Source organism: Hemitrygon akajei, chromosome 10 (assembly GCF_048418815.1).
Source record: "Hemitrygon akajei chromosome 10, sHemAka1.3, whole genome shotgun sequence".
Lineage (NCBI taxonomy): Eukaryota > Metazoa > Chordata > Chondrichthyes > Myliobatiformes > Dasyatidae > Hemitrygon > Hemitrygon akajei.
The window spans coordinates 45,959,855-45,985,499 of NC_133133.1; the positions used below are offsets into that span (position 1 = coordinate 45,959,855).

At 41.4% G+C, this 25,645-nt stretch overlaps 1 protein-coding gene across 2 annotated transcripts in view; it reads left to right on the plus strand.

Moving 5' to 3' along the window:
- The window catches only part of LOC140734064 (ADP-ribosylation factor-like protein 6), a 33,718-nt gene extending 13,063 nt beyond the window's left edge, over positions 1-20,655 (plus strand). The window contains exons 4-7 of one of the 2 annotated variants that reach the window (XM_073057642.1): positions 6,192-6,286; positions 9,896-10,025; positions 15,752-15,807; positions 20,564-20,655. In XM_073057642.1, coding sequence (XP_072913743.1) covers positions 6,192-6,286; positions 9,896-10,025; positions 15,752-15,807; positions 20,564-20,595 — 313 coding nt within the window. In that variant the 3' untranslated portion in view covers positions 20,596-20,655. The remainder of the gene's footprint in view (positions 1-6,191; positions 6,287-9,895; positions 10,026-15,751; positions 15,808-20,563) is intronic. The other variant, XM_073057644.1, reaches the window with a different exon arrangement.
- The last annotated feature ends 4,990 nt before the right edge of the window (positions 20,656-25,645 follow it).

Genomic DNA, 25,645 nt, shown 5'->3' on the forward strand with positions numbered 1-25,645 from the left:
CGAGGGACATGACAGAAGAGTGGAAGCTGCCTTGGAGAAACTGAAACACCTGGAATCACCTTGAACAAAAAAGAAATGTGAATTTGTAAAGTTGGAGGTGACTTTCTTTAGCCACCAACCATCCTCGGAGTACAACCTGATTAGACCATAAGACATAGGTGCAGAATTAGGCCATCTGGCCCTTCGAGTCTGCTCTGCCATTCAATCATGGCTGATCCCTTTTTTCCCCCCTCAACCCCAGTTCCCAGCTAACTTCAAGACTAACTTTCAGACTAACTGGCAGGAGTTTGGAACATGAAACAACCTATGAATGTATCAGAGTTCCGCAGTTTCACTGGCATGGTAAAGCAGCTCAAAGTTCATTCCAGATTTGGCAGAGAAAACAAAGCCACTATGTGACCTCCCCCCTCGGAGAAACATTTGCACCTGGGACGCACCATAGGAGAAGTCATTCCCATCACTTAAAGTAGAGCTTATCTTTGATCCAAACAAAGTAACCAAGGTCTCAGCAGATGCCTCTTCGTTTGGCCTAGGGGTGTGGTCATGCAACACTGCAGTGGTGTATGGAAACAGGTGGCATATGCATCAAAAGCACTGACTCCTACTCAGCAGTGAAAAAGAGACACTGGCACTTGTGTGGGTTTGTGAACACTTCAGCTGCTCTTTGATAAGCACAAAATCCCTCCTTGAAACAGACTACAAGACATTTGCCAGCCTTCTCAGCTTGAACTGCTTGGATGAATTATCTCCACACCTGCAAAGATTCAGAATGACATATGTTATACTGTTATGACAGTGAACATGTCCCCAGTAAATATTTCACAACTACAGACATTCTGTTAAGGGTGGCGTGCAAAATTGAGTGGATGGAAGCTGACTCCTCCCTCCTGGAAGATATCGACATCTATTTAGCTCAGGTACATGAAAGCTTTCCTGCATCACAGAGTAAACTGGATGAAGTTTGTGCTGAGTTGAAAAGGGACCAAATCTGCAGCAAGGTCATGCAATACTGTGAGCAGAGATGGCCAACTGTTCCAAAGGGAGCTCACAAACTCAGACCTTACTGGCTTAAGAGAGACACTCTCACCATTCTTGATGGTTTGCTGCTAAAGGGCTCCAGACTCGTCATTCCTGCTTCCGTGCACACCAAAATCATCAATCAAATGCACCAAGGATATCAAGGCATTGAAAAATGCTGCAAGGCAATTTGTGTGGTGGCCTGGTCTGAGCACACAGCTGGGGAATTACGTAAAACAACGTGAAGCATGCAGGAAAGTGCACAAGAATCATGCTGAACCTCGCTGTCCCACAGAATTCCCAGACTTTCCATGGCTAATTGGAGGCAGGGACATTTTTTTTTCTTGCTTATTTTTTTAAGAGGCAGAGACATTTTTGAGCTGAAAAGGGACAAATATCTTCTCACTGTGGATAACTACTCGTGGAATGTGTAGGAGTCCAAGCTGTCCGCTACATCCTCAGCAGCAATTATACAGCACCTGAAAGATGTATTCGCTCACCATGGAATACTAGAGACACTTGTGTCAGACAAGGCTCCACAATCCATCTGCTCAGAATTCAAAGCCTTTTCTAGGAACTATGAGTTCAAACACCAGACAAGCAGTCTGTGGTACGACAGGCAAATGGAGAAGTGGATAGAGCAGTGCAAACTGTCAAGAGTCTCCTACAAAAGGCAAAAGACTCCTACAAAGCAGTGCTAGCTTATCGTACCACACCTCTTGTGAATGGCTGCAGTCCATCAGAGCTGTCAACGGGCCAGAGACTGAGAACATGTCTGCCGGTTCTTCCTTCCCTTCTCCAACCTCACTCACTGGTCTTAGACAAAGTGAGAAACTTTGTGTCAGCAAAGCGTGAGAAAACGAAGAGCATGCATGATCTCAGACGCAGAGCAAAATCTTTGTTGCCGCTCGGGAGTGGTGAAGCTGTTTAGATTTCAGACCAATTTGCTAAAGGAACAATAGTCTGGCAGCATGTACCATGATCATTTGTGATCAGAGCATCACAGGGTGAAATCAGGCCGAAAAGGCCTGCGCTCGTGCACCTTCCAAAGTTCACTGAAGGCAGAGAAATAAATAGAGTGGCTGATCCTTATGATGAGGACCACTTACCTGAGGTGCATGCACCTGTCCAAGAATCTCCATCCACTCCTACACTTCCAGGAACCTATACCAGAGTTGTTTATCTGTCCCACCACAGAGATATACTCCGTAGCCTAATAGCTCGGGCAAGTGACCAAAGAGGCAGAATAATCTTCTCACTTTGCCAGAGTGTTCAGATAGCCCACCCTGACCTCAATTAGATTTTGTTATTTCTAATAAAATGACTGTTATTTTTAAAAAAAGGAATTGGTTAAAAAAGGAGTAATACAAAGAGAGAGAGAGAGACTACTGAAAACAAAGCAGAAGACAGAAAGACAGACACGCATACTTTATTGATCCTGAGGGAAATTGGGTTTTGTTACAGTTGCACCAACCAAGAATAGTATAGAAATATAGCAATATAAAACCAGAAATAATAATAAGTAAATTATTCCAAGTGGAAATAAATCCAGGACCAGCCTATTGGCTCAGGGTGTCTGACACTCCGAGGGAGGAGTTGTAAAGTTTGATGGCCACAGGCAGGAATGACTCCCTATGACGCTCAGTGTTGCATCTTGGTGGAATGAGTCTCTGGCTGAACGTACTCCTGTGCCTAACCAGTACATTATGAAGTGGATGGGAGACATTGTCCAAGATGGCATGCAACTTGGACAGCATCCTCTTTTCAGACACCACTGTCAGAGAGTCCAGTTCCACCCCCACAACATCACTGGCCTTACGAATGAGATTATTGATTCTGTAGGTGTCTGCTACCCTCAGCCTGCTGCCCCAGCACACAACAGCAAACATGATATCACTGGCCACCACAGACTTGTAGAACATCCTCAGCATCGTCCGGCAGATGTTAAAGGACCTCAGTCTCCTCGGGAAGTAGAGATGGCTCTGACCCTTCTTGTAGACAGTCTCAGTGTTCTTTGACCAGTCCAGTTTATTGTCAATTCGTATCCCAGGTATCTGTAATCCTCCACCATGTCCACACTGACCCCTTGAATGGAAACGGGGGTCACCAGTGCCTTAGCCCTCCTCAGGTCAATTTATAATGTTGGCAATTATGTTTATGTAAGCAGCATAAATTATGTGCTATGGGTAAAGTGAACTGATTGCTCAGTTTTGTGACTATGATTTCAATGCAGCTCTATAGACAAGAAGTGCATATCTAGTTTTTCATTTTTTCAAGGCAAGATGTTGTGGTAGTTAATAGTGGTATTCCTATGCCACCCGGTTAGCCACTCCTACATGGGAGGAGTTCACATATTGTACAAGCAGCATTATCAATGAAGTTTTGTTGAATATTCTGTATGCTGGCCTCCCGGTGTGTTCTCTGCACAATCCCTCAGTATTGAACACAACAATATGAACATGGAGAGCTGGAACGATTATGTGACTTTGAAAAGGTTGTGAATTGAATGAAATTTTGGCCTGGGATTTGCTTGAAAATTGTAGCAATTCTGTAGCGATTTGCTGATATCATAGTAACAAGAGTCATGTGGCCGAACACATTTCTGTGTTCAACTGAGAATGCCCACAAGAAAATGAATCACAATGTATAGTAGTATATGGTGACATATACGTACTTTAATGATAAATTTACTTTGAACTTTGAACATTGGTGGAATTCCTGCACATTTAAGCTTCCAGATTTGCTTGCAGGTTCATTCCTAGGTTAAACCTGATGTGGAAACAACTAACTCATTCATTTGCATTTTTATTTCACGGCCCTGAGAATGAAATAAAAGAACAAAGTGGTTGTATCATTTATTATGTGGTTTTAAATGTTTTTAAATATTTTAGGTGATTGTTTTTAAACATATTTTATTTCGTACTTAACACTGAGAAGCATTCAAACAATATCAAATACATTCAGAAGAATTGGAAAATGTGACAGCTTTGGGTGCTGGCCAGATCAGGAGTGTGGGTTACGTGAGTGGGATTTGTGCTATCCTGCCAACATGACTTAATTGAGACTGTGGATCCATACTAGACAGAGCCTTGTTTGTCAGATCCACAGGCCTTTCAACCAGCAAATTCTTCTTTATGGATGAACCAAAAGTGAGCACCACAGCAGACAAATTGCCAGCCATTTTCTGTGACTGTTTTTGGTAAAGGAGATGTAGTCAATCCAAGTTTGATGGGTTCAGGGGACAGGGCCAGGAGGCGGGGTGGGGGCAGGTGTCAGGTTACAATACTTTTTAACCTGTAGCATATTTGGATTGAGATGTGGTTGGTGATATTGTGGATATTAGTGATCTGAAATTGTGAAAATTTCAGGGCCACAGACAGTTCTTCCAGCTGAGGCGACACTTCACCTGTGAGTCGGCTGGTGTGGTATACTGCGTCTGGTGCTCCCGGTGTGGCCTTTTATATATTGGTGAGACTCGACGCAGACTGGGAGACCATTTCACTGAATACCTACGCTCTGTCCGCCAGAGAAAGTGGGATCTCCCAGTGGCCACACATTTTAATTCCATGTCCCATTCCCATTCTGATATGTCTATCCATGGCCTTCTCTACTGTCAAGATGAAGACACACTCAGGTTGGAGGAACAACACCTTATATACCGTCTGGGTAGCCTCCAACCTGATGACATGAAGATTGCCTTCTATAGCTTCCGTTAATGCCCCTCCTCCCCTTCTTACCCCATCCCTGATTTATTCATTTTCCCCCCTTCCCTTTTTGTTCTCTCTCTGCCCATCACTCTACCTGTTCTCCATCTCCCTCTGGTGCTCCCCTCCCCCTTTCTTTCTCCCTAGGCCTCCCCTCCCATGATCCTTACCCTTCTCCAGCTCTGTATCCCTTTTGCCAATCACCTTTCCAACTCTTAGCTTCACCCCACCCCCTCCTGTCTTCTCCTATCATTTCACATTTCCCCCTCCCTCTCCTACTTTCAAATCTCTTACTATCTTTTCTTTCAGTTAGTCCTGACGAAGGGTCTCAGCCCAAAACGTCGACAGTGCTTCTTCCTATAGATGCTGCCTGGCCTGCTGCGTTCCACCAGCATTTTGTGTGTGTTGTGAAAAGTGAAATGCTTTGTTCTTTTCTATATTTATTCATAAAGTGATTAGGTGAATCAGAAAGTATTAGTTTAATATGTTCTCATAGGAACAACTTGTAGAACAATTTTTGTGTTAACATTTGTATTCTCCATTATTTTATAAAATAATGAGGCAATGTAGGCTCTTCTCAGTTTCTTAGAAGTCAATGTAATCATATTCAGTACTTGATTGTCAGACATGACAACATTCGGGCAGTAGGCATTTTGTTGAATTTGTGAGTCTCTTTCCAGAATCTTGCATGTGAAGCAATTTAAAGAGAAGGGTGGACTACCTGTCTGTTGGATTATCACATACAAAATGTTGGAGGAACTCAGCAGGTCAGGCAGTATCTATGGAATTGATTAAACAATCAACCTTTTGAGTTGAGACCCTTCTTCAGGACAAAAAGGACAATAAACGTCAACTGTTCATTAATTTTCAAAGATGCTGCCTGACTTCCTGCGTTCCTCCAGCAATTTTGAGTGTGTTACTCTGGACTTCCAGTATCTGCAGAATCTCTTGTGTTTATGTTGTCGGATTATCTTTATTTTCATAAATAATTTGTTTGGTGTTTAGATTTTGTGATTTAGAAGTTGGTTGCATAGTCTTAATTAGACTGTATTACTTGATATTAATAAATATCATAAGGATAGGTACGTAGAGGGGTGGTGCTTTGAGGGAATAGGCCAAATGCAGGAAATTAGGTCTACCTGGATGGGCACTGAAGTCGGCATAGAATTGTTGGGTTGAAGGGCTGTATCCGTGCTGAATTGCTCTTTGACTATATTGAGTAAGGTTGGAGCCTATCAAGTTATGCTTCATGTCTGTGATGTTTGATTGTGCATGTGTAGAATATAGAACATATTGACAGGCAATAGTTTTTGCTTCCATTGTAAAAAGGAAACTTTTTGATACATTTGTAATTCATACTGTGGACAACAGTATTTTATGAATAGAATGCTGAAAATGAATACAATTGTTAATTTATTTCTAAATAACATAGTGCCATTTGGTTTCTAATTGCTTTTGCTTTTATTTCAGGGATGCTCATGCAATTATTTTTGTCATTGATAGTGTGGATAAGCAGCGGATCAGCGTAGTGAAAGAAGAATTAGAAAATCTCCTTATTCATCCAGGTATTCTTGGAATTATGTGGTAGATAATGTAGAGAAATCAGCCCACATGATTTTTATAAGTCTAGGTTCAAGGTACACTTATTTCCAAAGCATGTACAGTATATGTCACCATATACAACCCTGATTCATTTTTTTCAGACATTCACAGTAAATACTAAGAAATACAACAGAATCGATGAGAAACGACACACAAAGAATTACAAATAACCAATGTGCAAAAGCAGTCAAACTGTGGAAATACAAGTAATACCAACAATAAATAAATAAAACTGAGAACATGAGTTGTAATGAGCTTAAAAGTGAGAATCATATCAGAGTTGGGGTGTGTTAAGCTATCCACGCTAGTTCAGGAGCCTAATGGTTGAAATCTAATAACTGCTCCTGAACTCGGTGGTGTGGAACCCAAGGCACTTGTACCTCCTTGCCAATGGCATAAGTCTGGAAAGGCTAACATTTGTTGCTCATCTCCAACTTACACCAGCCTGCCATAGATGCCACAGCCAAGAAAGCTCACCAATGCCTCTACTTCCTCAGGAGGCTACAGTAACTTGGTACGTCCCTTTGGATATTCACTTATTTTTAATCGATACATCATAGAAAACATCCTAGAAAGATGCATCACAGCTTGGTATAGCAACTGCTCTGCTGTGACACCATTCTGCACATCCTAGAAACCAGTCTCTCCTCCATGGACTCTGGTCTATACTTCTGCTTGGTAAAGCAGCTAGAATAATCAAAGTTCCCACTCACCTGGACATTTTCTCCTCTATACTCTCCCATCAAGCAGAAGATAACAAAAACCTGACAGCATGTACCACCAGCCTCAGGACTCTGTTATAAGACTATTGAACAGCTTTTTAGTATGATAAAATGACCCCTTGACTTCACAATCTACCTCATTGTGACTTTGGAACTTAATGTCTACCTGCCCTGCACTTTTCCTGTAACTGTGATGCACCATCAATAACTCACGCTGAGACTTAGGAAGTGAGATATCGGCTTTTATTGACTGAAGAACAACACTACATCCTGGGAAAACGAGGGAAAGCAGCAGACCACAGTCGCCTTTATACAGGGGTCTGTGGGAGGAGCCACAGGAGCAGTCAGACAGGTATATCTAGTTCACCACAAACTGTAACACTTATTTCTGCACTCTGTTATTGTTTTACCTTGTACTACCTCAAATACACTGTTGTAGTGAATTTATTGTATGAACAGTATGTTTTCCACTGTATCTCAGAACATGTTACAATAATAAACCAATTATCCTTCAGAAGCTTTTGGTGAATCACCACAGTTCTTTTGATAAAAGTGTTTTCAAGGTGCTGATTGACTGAGAGGCAGTGATTACAAAGGAAATGGTGATTTATTTTTAAGTCACGTTGGTATGTCACTTGAATTTTCTGCTAGTAGATTTTCCATAACACTTGTTATTGTTATTATGAGTTACTTTCCTCTCAACCGAATAAATACTGATATTTATCCTGAGGCAATAGTAATGGTTCCTTGGCTTTTGCCAATTTTTTCTAGGGTAATATAGATGGTGAAAACCTGCTAACTTTAGTTTTTACTTTCCCTATCATTTAGCCTCACTTGTTCCACTTCACCCTAATGCTTAAATATCTAGTTGGTGTTCTGGCATCTATTGTTGTCTAACTGTCACTCCCTGTAAGGAAAGGCATGAATGTGGCAGCGAGAGTATCCTTCATGATCAATCAACTTCAAACTTGTATACTATTTATGTTTGTACAATGAGCACATTTACACAGTTAAGGATTATTGTACTGAGACTGTCTCCAGAATATTTAAAAAAAGCCAAATTAAGCAAGAAATATTATGTTCAGAAAATGCAAAATAGAAACAGGAATAGGCCATGCATCCTCAAATATGCTGAACGTGTTTTTATTATGCTCAGTAAGATAATGGTTGTTTTCTTCCTCGATTCTCCCATCGATCCAATCCCTGGGTTCCCTTACAGCAGGGGTTCCCGATCTGGGGTCCATGGACCCCTTGCTTAATGGCATTATTCTGTGGCATTAAAAAAGGTTGGGAACCTCCGCCTTAAAGTATCCTCAGTGATTTTGAGCGTTCCAAAGATTCACAATTCTCATGTTAGTCCTAAGTGCCAACACTTTCTTTAGAGACTTCATCATCTCCTAATTCCATCTCCAACTTGTTCCCTGTGCATTTCAGGACTCTCTAGCTAGGGAAAATATTACCTTTGCATCTACTCCATTAACTTCTCTCAGGATCTTGCATGTTTCACCAATCTTTCTTGAAAACGTTCTTTGCATTCAAATATTATTCTTACAAGTCCCAAATGTTATTACCTCACCTACACAAGATCAACCTTCTCTGGAATCAACTTAATAACTTCAGTGAATTTTTTTAAAAGCAGTAAATATTCGAAAGACTGCATTTGTGGAAAAAAAAACTTTGCTAGGTTGATGATCCCCCATCATCCAGTGAAACTTGATATACACTCAGTGGCTACTTTATTTGTACACCTTGTTATTGCAAATATATAATCAGCCTATCATGTGGCAGCAACTCAATGCATACAAGCATACAGATATGGTCGAGAGATTTGGTTGTTGTTCAGACCAAACATCAGTTTGTTCAGATCAAATATGATCTAAGTGACTCTGGCCACGGAATGATTGTTGGTGTGAAATGATGTAGTTTGAGTACCTCAGAAGCTGCTGATCTCCTGGGATTTTCATACACAACAGTCTCTAGAGTTTATAGAGAATGGTGCAAAAACAAAACAAAAAAATCCAGTGACCAGCAGTTCTGTGGGCGAAAATGTTTTGTTAATGAGAAAGGACAGAAGAGAATGGCCAGACTGGTTCAAGCTGACAGGAAGGCGATAGTAACTCAAATAACAATGCCTTAGAACAAAGGGTGTGCAGAAGAGCATCTCTGAATGCACAGCACGCTGAACCTTGAAGTGGATGGGCTCGAGCAGCAGAAGACCATGAACATACAGAAATACACTCAGTATCCACTTTATTAGGTACCTTCTGTAGCTAATAAAGTGGCAACCGAGTGTATATTACTCCAGGTGTCATAATACTAAAGCCCTGCATTGTTATAGAAAGACTTTTTGCTGTTGGATTGCAACCCTTTGTAATAAAGGCCAACATTCTGTTACCTACATGTTTAGTTTTTGTAATCAGAATCAACCAAGACTTTCAGATGAGAATTGATTAGGCACTTAACAGAATAATTTACAGGGCAATGGAAAAAGAAAGGGAAATGGAATTGATGGGATTGTTGTATCACAACCAACATGGTCTCAATGGGCTGATTGACTTACTGCGCCATAACAATTTTATGACTGTATGAACTGGAAAGCAGAAAAAAAGCATCAAAAATATTTTGACAACAATATATGATGAGTAACCTTGCATTGGCTGAGATTATACACCATTTCCCATTTTCTTGCCCTATCACTTAACTTTGCATATTCAATGCATTCTCATTTTCTTATCTACCGGGTAGCTTTGTATGTTTGAAAAAAAAAAGGATATTGTGATTGTGTTCTCACATACTACACAGAAATGTATTTGCATAGGAACTAACAGAACATAATATTTGTGCTTGCAGATGTTAAACACAGACAAATCCCCATTCTTTTTTTGGCAAATAAAATCGATCTGAAAGATATTATGCCATCAGATATGCTCACCCAGATATTGAAACTTCATTACATCCAGAAAAAACATTGGTATCTATGGTAGGTGAAATATCTTGTTATGGTAGATTGGAGAAACAGGTCATTGTGTTGATGGATGTTACTTAACTTCACTGAAAAAGGCATGAGATCCATAATTATTTAAAACACCAATTGTATTGGAAGTGATCATAATGGTATTCAATTTATTGTTCATAGATATCAAGAATATTCATACATAAGTTAGTACTGTTAAAAATAGAAACACACCATTCTTGAATAAATGGTTGTCAAAAAGAGCAAATTAAATTTAAAGGCAGGATTCATTTTGTAGGAGATGGTGAATTTTTGATAGTTGAAGAAATAAGGATGTGCCTATGAAATGAAAGAATTTTATTGCATTCAAATTCAAACGGTTGTATTATTTTATGTTTTGTTGATGATGGAATGAAAGCCTTGATCTAATTAGCAGGTCCACAACAGAACCAATTTCAGAGCAAAATAATGTCAAGCAAGGCTGTGTCCTTGCACTAACAGTCCTTTCTTATTGAATTGCTGTCCCTTGCTTCCAATAAATTCCTCGTCAGATCAAAACTAATCTATAGGATTAACCATATCAGATCATTGAACTTGGTTCTGTTGTGAAGGCAATTTAGGTTGAACATTGGTTAAGCTGCAGTAGGCAGATGAAAAATGTGTTTGTGCCACATTAAAGTAATTCAAGAGAGAGATTCAAGATTGTTTAATGTCATTTCCTGTACACAAGTGTCAGGAAAACAAGATAATTTTTATTCCAGATCCAATGCAGCAGAAAAAAATCCCCACAAAAGATAAATAAATCAATAATACTAAAATAACACAATAAATATAATTAGATATCTTATATACATTGATTGTATGTACATAAAGTGATGATATACTGTACATAAGGTGACTGATGGAAAATAACATAGTAATGGAGTTAGTGAGTGGAGGTGTTGATCAGTCTTACTGCTTGGGAAAAGTAACTGTTTTTGAGTCTGATGGTCCTGGTGAGGATGCTAAGTAGCCTCCTCCCTGTGGGGGTGAGACAGAGTCCATAAGCAGGGTGTGTGGGATCCTTTCCTAGTACCTTTCTGTACTTGATGATGGGTAGGCTGGTGCCAGTGATGTGTTGGGCGGTTTTGACTACCTGTTGTAGAGCCTTCCTGTCTGCTGCAGTGATGCAGCTTATAAAAGTGTTCTCTACTGTGCACCTGCAGAATGACAGGAGTATGGATGAGCAAAGTTCAGAAAGTAGAAGCACTGGCGAGCTTTCTTGATTGTGTAGAACGTGTTCTGGGACCATGCGAGGTTGATGACTTCTTTACAAGTACTGTATACAAGAGAATGAGCCTGATAATTCAACATGCACAAAACAAAGCTTCTTTATCAGTCTGGCCCCACTACTCAATATTGCCCTCATACAATAAAAGTTCACGATAAATTCCTGTAAATCATGCATCACATTTTAGATCTCTGAAGCCCTCTCTCAGTGATGGCAGACATGTGTTAAAATTCTACCAAGCAGCAATTCCTGCCTTCCCTTTTTCTTCTGAGACTCATTACCTCCACAAAGTTGTCTAAATCTGAGAAGGATAAGTGAATTGACATCAATGTTGTCTCCCAGTCCATTCTATCACCAGCACTGAGGCACTAATTACACTCAGTCTGATCCATTGTACAGACTGCACCATTCACATGACCACCACTAGTCTCTCGAAAAAGACACTACAAAATTAATAGGTAGGGAAAGGAAAATATTCAGGAATATTCTAAATGTCTGCTTGATAAAAATGCAAAATCCCTACTGATACCTGTGAATGCCTGGTCCATGAACACTGAAAGCAGAGGAACAGCATTTGGGTCATCATTGAAAACTCCTTGCTATGCACGGAGAGCGCATGAAATCCCAGTGTAAATAGTAGAAAAGGCGTATCGCCTTTCATTGTTGGAAATGGCAATTAATTTTCAATAAGTCTTCTATAGAGCCACGTGACCTACCTGTCAAAAAATATTCATCAGATTAAGAATTCTCATATGAATGAAAGATTGATTAGCGGATCCCATTCTCTTGAGTTACACGTGACAGTGAGATTTGTACTGAGTAGTCAAAGGGACAACCTCATTTGTGTTTTTACAAATGTGATGAAAATTGGAGGCTCTTTGTGCTATGTTCTGTAACTTCAAAACATTAAATTAATTCAAGGAAAAACAATAGAGCTGGGAATGCAAGTCTTAAGTTTGTTTTTTAAGTGAAGCATGTACATATCATGTGGTAGTATGATAATATATACAAGTCACTCATTTTTAATCTAGAACCTATAATGAACTATTTAATCAAATAAAGAATACTTAACAACATATTTACAATATTACTCAAATATTACTGAATTATTAAATATACAATACTGGATATTTAATGCTAACAGTGTCTTAATTTATATCCTTTTTTAAATCAGCTATTCTAAGTCACATGGTTTGATCTGGTATCTGAAGCTGAATGGTTCAATGCCTGAGCCAATATAATTTAGCACTAGTCTTTAGTCACCAACAAACAGTAATCTATTAGCAAATGTTGGATATGTAAAGTTATATTCAAGGCTTTAGTGACATACGTGAAAGAAATATCTAGGATAGCTCTAGTTATTGTTATCAATAGAAGAGAGAGAGAAAGAAGATGAATATACTCTTCTCGGGTTTCCAGCCAGGTACAGGTATTAGTTATAACCAACTTTTTGATGACAAACTCTGGTATCTTCATCAGGGATGATGCCTGGGCATGTCTATTCTGGTGGTATGTATACTGCCATCCTCCGTTCCTCCAGATTGGTTAGTCCAATCAGGTTTCCATTCTCCCACCTTGTTTACAATCGAATTCCAGCTCTTAGAATGAGACCTTCATCTTTGTTATAATTCTTATCCTCTAGTTTTATTTCAATAGCTTCCTTTACCAGCTGGTCCCAAAAGCCATTGGCATGGCACAGTAGTCTTGTGCCATCAAAGTCAATCCTATGGCCATTACGAATGCAGTGTTCTGTTACTGCCAGTTTCTCCAGGTAACCCAAAAGGATACACCTCCTGTACTCCTTGATGCAAGGGTATCCACCATGCAACCCATACGCTACCCCACATTCACAGGGAATCCTGTAAACACCAGCCAACCTGAGTCCTAGGTCATCTTTTACCCACATAAGTTGTGAGTTGACCTTCCTTATGGGTTTGTGGATGGTTTAATCTGGCATTTATTCATCATATATGACAGGAAAGCACTAGATCCTTTTTCAGAGAAAGAAGATGTTTCATAAACTTAAGGAAATATGTTGAAGGGTAAAAGTACAATAAAGAGCACGTGAGCAAAATTAGTAACTTCCCAGAGGAACCAACAATGAATAAAATGGGTTATATGTTGGGAAATTAAATTTCATAGCAGTCCAAAATACAACTCGCTCTATAGTGGGAATATTAAAGACATGGGCTTCAATGGTCTGACAGCCCTCTCTTTCAATCTCCATTTTCATTATATTACATGGCCATTCTTTACTTACCTGCTATCAAAACCTTCATTCATGTCTGTGATGTGACTGGACAGTTATTTCAATTAGTCCCTCACTTTCACCCTCTTTAACTTTATGTTCATTCAAAACTCTGAAGCCCATCTCTTAACTTGTACAGGTAACCCCGCATTTCTCAGGGATTGTGTTTCTAAAAACTGTACACATTGCAATTTTCTGTGATGCAAATCCCCTTTTATCCCATTGAAACTCGTATTAATAATGGAGAAGTGTTCCCATGGGATGCCTTTTTCCCACATTTAGTCATTTTATCGTTTATCACAATCACCGCCCTTATTTAAAATTAGATTTAGGGGACTAGACTCTGGGGAGGAACAAGGCTCATGCAAACGAAACAATAAATGTTGTCAATTTTTATTTTTAATCACTTAGTACTGTGGGGTATTAAGAGAAAGTGGCTCACATATGAAAAAACAGTGGCAGTGCCACACTCAGACATCTGTTGACATGTGTTTGGATTGGAGAGGGCATGACAAATGAGGGACTTTGCTGTGATTGCCAACCCAATCGATGCAGTGGTGTCATAGCCACATGTTTTGCCCCACAATGTTGAATGACAAAATTTGTTTCTTTTGTATTTTGTCATTATTCTTTTTCCTACTTAAATTCAATAAAAGCAAAATTTGATCCATACCTCAAGATTTTCAGTAGTTATTTGTGAATTCCATATTGGCAAATTTCTGTTAACCAAGCAGCCATAAGGTGGAGGTCAACTGTATCCATCTCTGTTTATTCATCATACATATGATTATAATCGATATTGGGTATTTGTTAGGCACAAGTCAATTTTAAAATTCCCTTCATTGTTTCTAAATCCTGACATATCCTTGCCTCTCCATCTCTGTAAACTCCTATTCTATAATTTCTCAAGATATTTTTGCTCTTTCAATTCTCCCTTTTGAGTAACTCAGATTTTAATGGCCATGTCTTTTCTGTCAAAGTCCTAAAGCTCTGAACTGCATTTATTTAACCATTACACTTCACTCTCACTTTCCTCCTTTAAAGCACTCCTTGAAATCTATCTTTGACCAATTCTTCAGTCGTTTGTATTGGCTTCTCTTTATGGGCTTGCCATTAAATTTGTAAAAGTTAGAGAGAAGCACATGGAATGTTCTGTTTTATTAATGGTATTACAGAAGTACATTTTTTTTCAATTGAGTGAAATCTTAATTCCAAAAATGAAATTAAAATATTTTAAAAAATTGCTTCATTGTTTGAATACACTTTCCCCATTACACTTGTAATGTTTGGATACATTACAAGAGATTACATTGAACATCTCTTGTAATGTAGGTCAGGAGAACTTGTAGAAAGAAGTCTTAGGCTGCAGAAAGATATTGATTGATAGGTGAAGAGCACTGAAAATTAGCAGATGGAATTTAATCCAGACAAATGAGAGGCTATGCATTTTGGGAGCTTTAATGAGGCTAGGACATATACCACAAATGGTAAGGTTTTAGGGAGTATTGTAGAATAGAGGGAACCTAAAATACAAGTCCCTATATCCTTGAAGGTGGCAACATAGATAGATAACATGGTTAGGAAGGCATTTGAGAAACTGGCCTCTATTAGGCAGGCCAATGAGTACATAAGTTGGGAAGCTATGCTCCAACTTTGTAAAATCGCATTTGGAGTACTGTGTGCAATTGGGATCATTAAAATATAGGAACGATATATCAGCAATGAAGGGTGTGCAGAGGAAATTCACCAGAATATTGTCTGAGACAGAGCTGGTCAGTTTTGAGAGAAACTAGAGAAGCTAAGTGATCTCTCCTTCAACCAGAAGAGGTTAAGAGGGGACATGAATGACTTGTATAAAATTACAAGGGGTAAGGCTAGGGGAGTCTACAAGAAAGCTTTCACTACTTTAGAAGTAGATAAAACTAGAGACGTAGATTTAGGATAAAGGGAAGGAGATTTAGATGAGGCAGTTCACCTTCAGAAGGTGAAAGTAAGTGAAATGCACTGTTCTGTGAGTGCTAAATCTCCTGTCAGTAACTAAGTATCTAGAGGAGCACTTGAGTCACTTTGGCATAGAAGCCCATATACGAAGTGCTGTGCATGGCATTGATACAGAAAATGCTCACAGGTTGGTGTGGAAGAGTTCGGCCCAATGGTCATTTCCTTTCTGTACGATTCTATAATCAGGAAAATGTTTTATGAGCAGCATTGTCATTTTCATCCTTATGTTTGTAGTCCCTGTAGTGCTCTGACAGGGGAGGGACTTCAAGAAGGAATGGAATGGCTACAAGGTAAGAGTAGAGAGTACTTTATCCAATTATTTACATTTACATTAGTGTATTGTTCATACTATTTGAATGGTACAGCAAGTTCTGCAGTTGGAAAAGTGATTTGGAAATCAGACAACACTATTCTGACCTGGCTGTCTAGTGTAGGATTAGATGTGCAGTACATCCTTCCTAGAAAAAGCAAGCTTTGTAGTGTCATCTTAGTTTCCTTACACCACAGGCTGTTATTGTAATGCTCACGCGATCGGCTGGTGTATGTCTAGGGGAAAATTCGTCCACCCGCCAAACCGCGCCTCCCGTATACATGGATGCTGTGAAATGAACACTAGTACAAACTCACACACACACAATATCAAACCGCACACCATGTACGTTTACAGAATACACTTTATCAATCTTACTAAAACTAAGTGATTGATAGCAATACAATATATGAAAGAAAAGAAAGGAAAGAAAAGGCGCCAGGGGTTCAGTCAATTAGTGCACAATCGTTGGAGCTCAACCATCGAAGTCTTTGGTCCACTATTCGATCTTCTCCAACCTCCACGACCCGCATGCCTGGGACCAACCTCGGTGGTCGACCAGAGCGCATCCAGCACCGTCCGCCTTCCTCGCAATCTCCTCTCCAGCTCCCCAAATGTCCGCCAACAACAGCTCACAGACCCACAAGAAAGAATAACATCTATCCCAATTGGTTAACAAATGAATACAATTCTCATTATCAGTAATTATAACCCAAACAAGCTGCAAGGGAAAGCAATCTCTCACCTGTTACCATAACAAAGAAATATTCCTACTTTTACTTAACAAAGAAGCCATTTTGATTAACATATGCAGTAACATAAGAAACCCCTTACATTATTCTGTTCTTGAATGTACTGTAGTTGTAGTGCAATTGGTTTCATGATTTTTGTAACTTGTTTTTCTAGTGTAAGCTACTATAGAGGATATTGTGCAAGATGAGAAACCACAAATCAAAAACTGGCAATATGGGTGGGTCATTGTCTTTTGCCCAGCAGATTCAGGAAAATTAAAGAAGAGGTGGTGAATTAACAATATAAAAATAAAATTTAAATAGAACTATCATACTGAAGAATCTAATCACATACATTAACCTACCTTATTCTATCTTCCCACTACCTGGTCATTGCACCCCACACCCTGCCACCACTCAAGTCTTACCACTTACTTCCCACTGCAAAGTCCCCCTAAAACAATTCCTCTATGCCTACTCTAAAGAATTGACCAGTGTCATTTTAGTAGAAACAATACAACCAATCCAAGAAAATCAATAAACAAATTTCAATCCCAAGGCTGCAGCGAGTGACTCACCTTATGACACCCCAAAGCCTTTCTACTATCTGCAACACACATAAGGACAGTGATGAAATGCTCTCTCCCTGCCTAGATATGTGTATCTCCAATAACATTCAAGAAATCCAACACTCACAGGGCAAAATAGCTTACGTGGCTGACACTTTATTCAGCACTGGAATTAAAACTGGTTTATTATTGTTGCATCTACCCGAGATACAGTGAAAAGCTTGTCTTGCATGCTGTTCATACAGATCAGATCATTACACAGTGCATTGACGTACCAGAGGTGAGAACATATTAGATCTGTTAATGCCAACATGGTGCTTCCAAGGCTGTCTGCCCCGCCCCACCTTGGATACTCTGACTACTTACCTATTATACTAATTCCTGCGTACACTGATTAAATGGGTCAAGTCAGTTCAAAGGGAGGCAAAGACCTGGCCAGAAGGTGCAACCTCAGCGTTATAGGACGGTTTGGAAAACACGGACTGGAGCATGTTCAGGGAGGTGGATACCTCTGACCATCACATTAACGTTGATGAATATATGGGATCTGTGACTGGCTATACAGAGAAATGCATTGAGCGTATCGCCGTGATTCTGTGAAGGCAAATCAGAAGCCATGGTGAACAGCAGAGATCTGGGCACTGCTGAGAGACTGGGGTGCTGCCTTCAGTTTGGGAAATAAAATGGGTCTTAGGTCAGCAAAAGCTGCACTTTTCCTATATCAAGAAGGCAAAACAGGATAATTCGGACAGAATTTACAGCCATTTCTGTTACACCAGAAATGCATGTGGCAGGCATTCAGACCATAACAGACTACAAGACCTGCAATAATGACAGTGAAACCTCTCTTCCTGATAGGCTGAATGACTTTTACGTACAGGTTGATGACAGAACGATGTACTGCTGAGGAAGGCCCTCCCCGCACATGAGGTACAGACACTCTGACTGGCCACAGATGATGGGAGGAATACCTGAGGTAGGGTCAACCCACATATAACTGCGGGGCCTAATTACATACCTGGTTGGTTACTGAAGGATCGTGTAGCCCAGTTAACAGAGGTTATAACAGACATCTTCAACAGCTCTCTGGAACGGTTCACTGTCCCCGCAGGCTTCGAGGCAGCCACCATCATCCCTGTGCCCAAGAGGATGACAGTACCTGCCTTAATGACTACCATCTAATGACACTGGCCTCAGCAATAATGAAGTGCTTTGAGTGGCTAGTTCTGAACCACATTAAATCTCATCTTCCTGCTATATTGGACCCTTTCCAGTTCACTTAATGTACAAATTGGTCCACTGACAATGCCATAACCTCCTAACTCCACTCCATTCTATCCCACCTGGAAAATGGTATTTCATACACCAGGCTGCTATTAATCGACTTCAGCTTGGCATTTAATATGATCATCCCTGAGAAGCTGGTAGGTAAACTGTCATTGTTGGGTATCAACACCTCTCTTTGTAACTGAATCTTGGACCTCTCAACAGAAGACCACAGTCAAATCGTTTGGCAGCAATATTTCTAGCTCCATCACGCTGAGCACTGGTATACCCCAGGGGTGTGTGCTCAGCTCACTGCTGAGGCATTACTGTACTGCCAAATCCAGCTCAAACCGAATCATTAAGTTCTCTGATGATACAACCATAGCTGGTCTTATCTACAATGAGGAGATGGCGTACAGAGAGGAGATATAGCAGATTGTAGAATGGTGTGAGCATAACAATTTGAGTCTCAACGTGGACAAGACTAAGGAGATTATGGAATCTAGGAAGGTGCAAGCTGATTAACTCCTCATTGCACATAAATAGCTCCTCTGTGTGGACCAACAGATTTTTGAGAGTACAAATACTGGACTATCTCACCTGGTCTCTCAACACCATCTCTTTAATTAAGAAAGCACAGCAGCATTTCCACTTCCTGAGGAGATTGAGGTGAGTGAGGCTCCCCCCACCCGTTCACCTTTCTAAGGCCACAACAGTAGTTAGCACGATGCTACTACAGCTCGGGGTGTCGGAGTTCTGAGTTCAATTCTAACGCCATCTGTAAGGAGTTTGTACATTCTCCACGTAATCATGTGGGTTTCCTCTGTGTGCCACGGTTTCCTCCCAAAGTCCATAGACCAGTGCCAGAAAAAGGCCAGCAATATCATGAAGGATCCCACCCACCCTGCTTCTGGACTGTTTGTCCCACTCCCATCAGGGAGCAGGCTGAGGTAGGTCCTTGTGATCTACACAAGGATCACTAGACTCAAAAACGGTTACTTTCCCACCTTCTCCAACTAAATCACCCCACACTACCACTACTTTATCACTTCCTGTCAGAGTCATCTGATGTACAGACACTCCTCTGCTTGTGCATCCACTTTGGTTGGCTATAACATGCAGTTTTGTGAATGGTGTGGTCTCGAGCTGTTCTGCATGATTCGAGCTGGTTGCTGATTGAGAACAAAGAGCCATAAATTACTGATTGTCACTTGCTGGGAAGAGGGCAATAAATGGATGCTAGCCTGGATCAGAGCCAATAAAAGGTATTAAAGGTCAGACACGTAACCTACAGCCAATGGCACTGGAATGTAACATTTGAATTGGTGAGGAATGAATACAAGAGCAGACACTTCAAGTGTGCTGCAGCAATGACCTGGTAGAAGGTTCACCATGGTGTTTGTGAGGTGCCCATGGACATGTGGAAATCCCAAATGGAACTACGAGGAACGTATGGCCAGCAGCAGAAACTCTTTTTTAATTGGTAAGATCTTTTCTGTTCTTTGACTTTTCACGGAAGGTCAGGAAAACTTAAATGTGCACACAGGTATTTGACTGTGTAAGTTCATGAGTTCTTCCGTTGAGATAATTAAGGTATTTGTCAGTAATTGCAGATTCTTTCTGTGCCTTCCTGATCATTATTACAAGGGATGATTCCTGTAACACTATCCTTAATGCCTTTTTGGGTTTAAATAAAAATTAATTGGATTCATTCTTGTTACTAATTAAACACATCACTAAGAATTTCAGAGGATGTCTTAATGCCAGAAATGCCTCTTCCTATTCATTACATTTCATAATTTTATGGTTTGTGTATATCATGCACAATGTACTATATAATATTTTAGGGGAAAATTTATTGCAAAGTTGCATTTGCTTGAATAATTTTGAGAAACACTTTTTCATCTTCATAGCCAACCACTGATAGGTTCCTCATGCTTTAGGAACTCACACTACTTTTAAGGTGGTTGCAGTAGTTGTTCAAAAAGTGAAAGAACTCAACTTCTGTTGCCTGAATGACTTGATAGGGTAAAGACAGAGTCCAATAGGATTAGTTTGAGTGATCTTGTCTTTGTTTAGAAAGTGGAATGGGGCCCAGTATTTATACTATTTTAAAAACTTCAGTAAACAATGACATCACAATGTCCTTATGCAAATCTATATTTTCCAGATTGCATCATTGAAGAAATGAAAAGGAAATGAACTGAAGCTAGCAGATATGATTGAAGCTTATAAAATTGAATAAACTCTTATCTCATTGTCTCTAATGTTTTGTGTTTATTATGTTGCTGCAAATTTTAAGTGCATCTGCGCATACAAGTACTTGTGCAAAACTTGACTTGAACAAAAATTAACGAGAAAAAAGCTGCCATTAACCATGTTGTTATAAATCGTATGGCGGATGTACTCTCCAAAATGGGATTTGGGGAGGGAATCCGGAATTGGATCAAACTGCTTTACACGGACATCTGTAGCGCAGTCCAGGTCAACGAGTGGGAAACAGACAGCTTCCCCATCAGGTCTGGAGTCAGGCAGGGCTGCCCTCTCTCCCGTCTTGTTCGTGTGCTGCATAGAACCCTTTGCCAAAGCCATCAGGAGGGATGAGGGCATAACAGGGGTGACGCTGCCAGGCAGCGGAGGGACACGAGTCAAAACCTCCCTGTACATGGACGACGTCACCGTCTTCTGCTCTGATCCGAGGTCAGTTCGCAGGCTGATCAGCATCTGCGAACAGTTCAAGCAGGCGTCGGGGGCCAGGGTCAACTGCACGAAGAGCGAAGCCATGCTCTTTGGCAACTGGCCCGACTGATCCAGCATTCCCTTCACCATCAGGGCTGATCACGTGAAGGTGTTGGGGATCTGGTTCGGAGGGGTCGAGGTGTGCACCAAGAACTGGCAGAAGTGGACTGCCAAGGTGGAAAAGAAACTGGAACTGTGGGGAGGGCGCTCCCTATCGATAGCGGGCAAGAACCTGGTCATCAGGTGTGAGGTGCTCTCAGGGCTGCTGTACTTGGCGCAGGTGTGGCCAGTCCCCCGCTCCTTCAGCTCAGAAATCACCCGAGCCGTCTTCAGATTCGTCTGGGGATCCAAGATGGAGCGGGTCAGACGGACCACCATGCACAACGGGGGCAAAAATGTCCCCAATGTCGCCTTCACCCTGATGGCCAGCTTCGTGTGTGGCTGCATCAGGTTGTGTGTGAATCCCAGGTACGTGAGCACCAAGTACCACTACGTGTCCAGGTTCTACCTGTCGCCCTGGCAACGAAGGATGGGTCTGGCCCCTTTCCCGCGCAACACTCCTGGTCAGCTGGTCGTTGCTGCCATACCTGTCCTCCATAGAGAAGTTCTTTCAGGTCAACGCTTTTGACCACAGGGCCATCAGGCAGTGGTCAGCACGTAAGGTCCTGCAGACACTGCAGGAGAAGGACGTGATGGACACAGTGGGGTGGTTCCCTGAGCAGACCGTCCAGTTCATCTGGCAAAGTGCCTCATCGCCGGACCTCACCAACAGGCACCAAGACCTCGCCTGGCTGGCGGTGAGAGGGGACCTCCCAGTCCAATCACTCCTGTACACCTGGGACGTCGTCTCCACACCCCTCTGCCCACGGGAGGACTGCAGTGAGGAGGAGTCAGTGACCCACCTCTTTGCACACTGTGGGTTCGCGGAGAAGGTGTGGAGGAGGATGGAAGGGGCAGTGTCGAGGTTCATCCCCAGCAGCTGCGTAACAGAGGACTCTCTGATCTACGGGCTGTTCCTGGGGATGCACACCGAGACCAACATCTGGTGCTACTGGCAGATCATCAACTCAGTCAAAGACGCTCTTTGGTCGGCCCGAAACTTGATGGTCTACCAGCACACGGAGATGTCCGTGGGGGAATGCTGCTGACTGGCACATTCTCGGCTGCAGGAGTACGTGCTGAGGGATGCACTCAAACTCGGTGCAGACACCGCAAGGGCCCAGTGGGGAAGGACCACAGTCTAGGGTTCTTCTCCTGTGGGAGTTGAGGGGTGGGGGGGTTGGGGGTATACCCCCTGAATGTAAATATGAAAGAACAAAGTGCCACATGGGTGGCAAAACTTTTGAACTTTGAAAATGTAAAGACAGTAATGGTACCAACTGTAAAGAATTGAAAGTCTTTGAATGGTTATTGTATATAATTTTATTTTTGAATAAAGTATATTGTGTTTAATTTTAAAAAAATCTGCAGTTTGATCAGCATATCTGTCAACTCCCTAGATGTCCAGAAAGTTTTCAGCTTCAGAATCCAAATCTTTATAAGTAACAGAGTGAAGACATTTGATAACAGGGCAGCCCCTTAACGTTACATTGTACCCACTAGTTCTAGAAATATATGGCTCATGGAAATAGATTTCCAATGTACACCCCACTGAGAACAAATCTGAATCTGATTTCAAAGGACAACTTTCTCATCTCTGATATCATTCTAGTGAGTCTTGCTGCTCCAAGGAAGCAAACCACAGACTGACTATTTGCCAATCCTTTCAAGGTCCCCTTTCACTATCATATTGGTTAGACAGCTAGACAATTGCGACAACACGTGACACTGAATGGTAGGTTTTGAAATCCTTGCAGACTGTCAGCATTTAGATAGTAAACAGTAACAATAACTATACCATTTAGAAATGATGTTATTTTACAGATGTCTTTTTAAAAATATTATCTTAATAATATTGAACAGGATTATTTCTAAACAAGATGGCAGCATGTCTAGATGCAACAGTATAGCACTGTTTTGAAAACATGGATCGGAGCATGTTCAGGGAGAACGCTACACACGACCATCATATTAACATTAACATTGATGAATATGCGAGATCTGTGGCTAGCTAATTGAGAAGTGGACAGACAACATCACTATTATTAAACACATCTATGTGAGAGCAAATCATGAGCCACGGTTGACAGCAGAGGTCCGAGTACAGCTGAGAGATTGAGATGATGCTTTCAGTTTGGGGAATAAGATGGCACTTAGGTCAGCAAGAGCTGCACGTTTCCTTGATATTAGGAAAGCAAAATGGAATTATTCACATAGAATATACAGCCAGACACCAGGGATACGGGGTACATGTGGCAGGGCATTCAGACCATAACAGACTACAAGTCCACCCTGTATATTAACTGCAGTGATGCTTCTCTTCCTGACAGGCTAAAGATATTTTATGCTCGGTTTGATGCATGGAACAAGCAGATGATGTACAGGCGAGGAAGGCCCCTGTTCCCCACGAGGAGCAGGTACTCTGTCTGGCTGCAGATGATGTGAGGAAGACCCTAGCCAGGGTCAACCCACATAAAGTTGCGGGACCTGATAACATACCTGGTTGGGTGCTGAGGGACTGTGGAGCCCAGTTAACCGAGGTTCTAACAGACATCTTCAACATCTCTTTGGAACAGTACAGCAGCATCTCTACTTCCTGAGGCAAGTAAGGCTTCACCTCCACCCCACCCCCCACCACCATTTAACCAATTTTTACAGGACCACCATTAAGAGTGTTCTGACCAACTGCGTCACTGTCTGATACAGGAATTGCAAGCCACCTGACCACAAGTCCCTACAAAGGATTGTGAGGACTGCTGATCATCAAGGTCTCTCTTCCACCCATTAGAGTTATTTATCTGGAACACTGCATACACAGGGCCCTTTGCATTGATAGTGATTCCTCCCATCCATCCAACAGTCTCTTTGGACCCCTACCATCAGACAGGAGGTACTGTAGCATTAGGACAAGGACCGTTAGGATGGGAAACAGCTTCTTCCCCAGGCTGTAAGGCTACTTAACTCCCTGCAGCCATCCAGGTTCATCATGTATGAGGTGCCAGTAGCGTGATACTTTTAAAGCTTCAAAGTACATTTATTATCAAAGTATTTATAAATTATACTACCTTGAGATTCATGTGCTTACAGTCAGCCACAAAACAAGAAACCCAAAAGAACCCTATTTAAAAAAAAGACCAATACCCAATGTGCAGAGAAAAAAAACACAAATCATGCTCACAATAAAAGGAAGCACAACATTCAGAAGCAAATTGAGTCGACAGACGCAGAGCCCAGAGCAGGTCACCGCCTCAGTCTTAGTTCATCACACAGTGGGGCAAATTGCTGCAGAGCTTGCAGACATGAAACGAGGAGCAGTCTCACAGCCTCAGCACCGCGGAGAGAAAAAAAATCTTGCAAACTATAAAAGCAAGCAACAGCGTTCAGAACCAAATTGAGTCCATAGACCCAGAGCCCAGAGCCTAGAGCAGCTGGAGTAGGTCCATAGCTTCAGTTCATCACACAGCAGGGCAAATCGCCATGAAGCTCAGACACAAAGCACGGAGCAGTCTCCCAGCCTCAACTCCATGGAGAGAGAAGTAAACATCGTGGAATTGTGAGTAGAATGAGTCTGAACCTTGGCTCCAGTCCTGACACCTTGCCTTTCAGTCTCTCTGGGCCTGTGTTTAAATTGTCTGAACACTAGGACCTAGGCCTCACCATAGCCATATACTCTGCGCCTGTACCCTGCTGCCCAGCCCTTGGCTGTTCTTGACCTTTCCAAATTGGCTTGGCGCTTAGATCGATCCAATCCTGCTCTCGGTTTAGGTGTACAGGTACTGAAACTCGTCCACACTGGAGCCTCTCTGATCTGCTCACTCTCCTGAACACACCTTGACCTTGCTTCTTCTTGTATATGCTACACTCTGACTTTGCATCCACATGGCTCAACCATTGAGTCAGCCTTGCCTTCGCTCACCTCTTCATTGTTCATGGTGATAGTTTACCACAGAAAAAGAATTATTAATAAAGTACTTAGTCGTATATCTTGCCTTACAAAGCAACAGTAAGCTGTCACCCAACTTCAGCAGTGCCAACTAACTTGTATCATATATGCACCTTATTATTTGTTAAATAATATTTTATGTTATGTGTGTGAGGTATACTTACTGTGTTGTGCACCTTAGCCCGGAGGAATAAAGTCTCGTTTGGCAGTATACTTGTACATGGTTAGAAACATAGAAAACCTACAGCACAATACAGGCCCTTCGACCCACAAAGTTGTGCTGAACATGTCCCTACTTTAGAAATTACTAGGCTTACCTATAGCCATCTATTTTACTAAGCTCCATGTACCTATCTAAAAGTTTCTTAAAAGACCCTATCGTATCCACCTCCACTACCATCGCCGGTAGCCCATTCCACACATGCACCACTCTGAGTAAAAAACTTACCCCAACATCTCCTCTGTACCCAC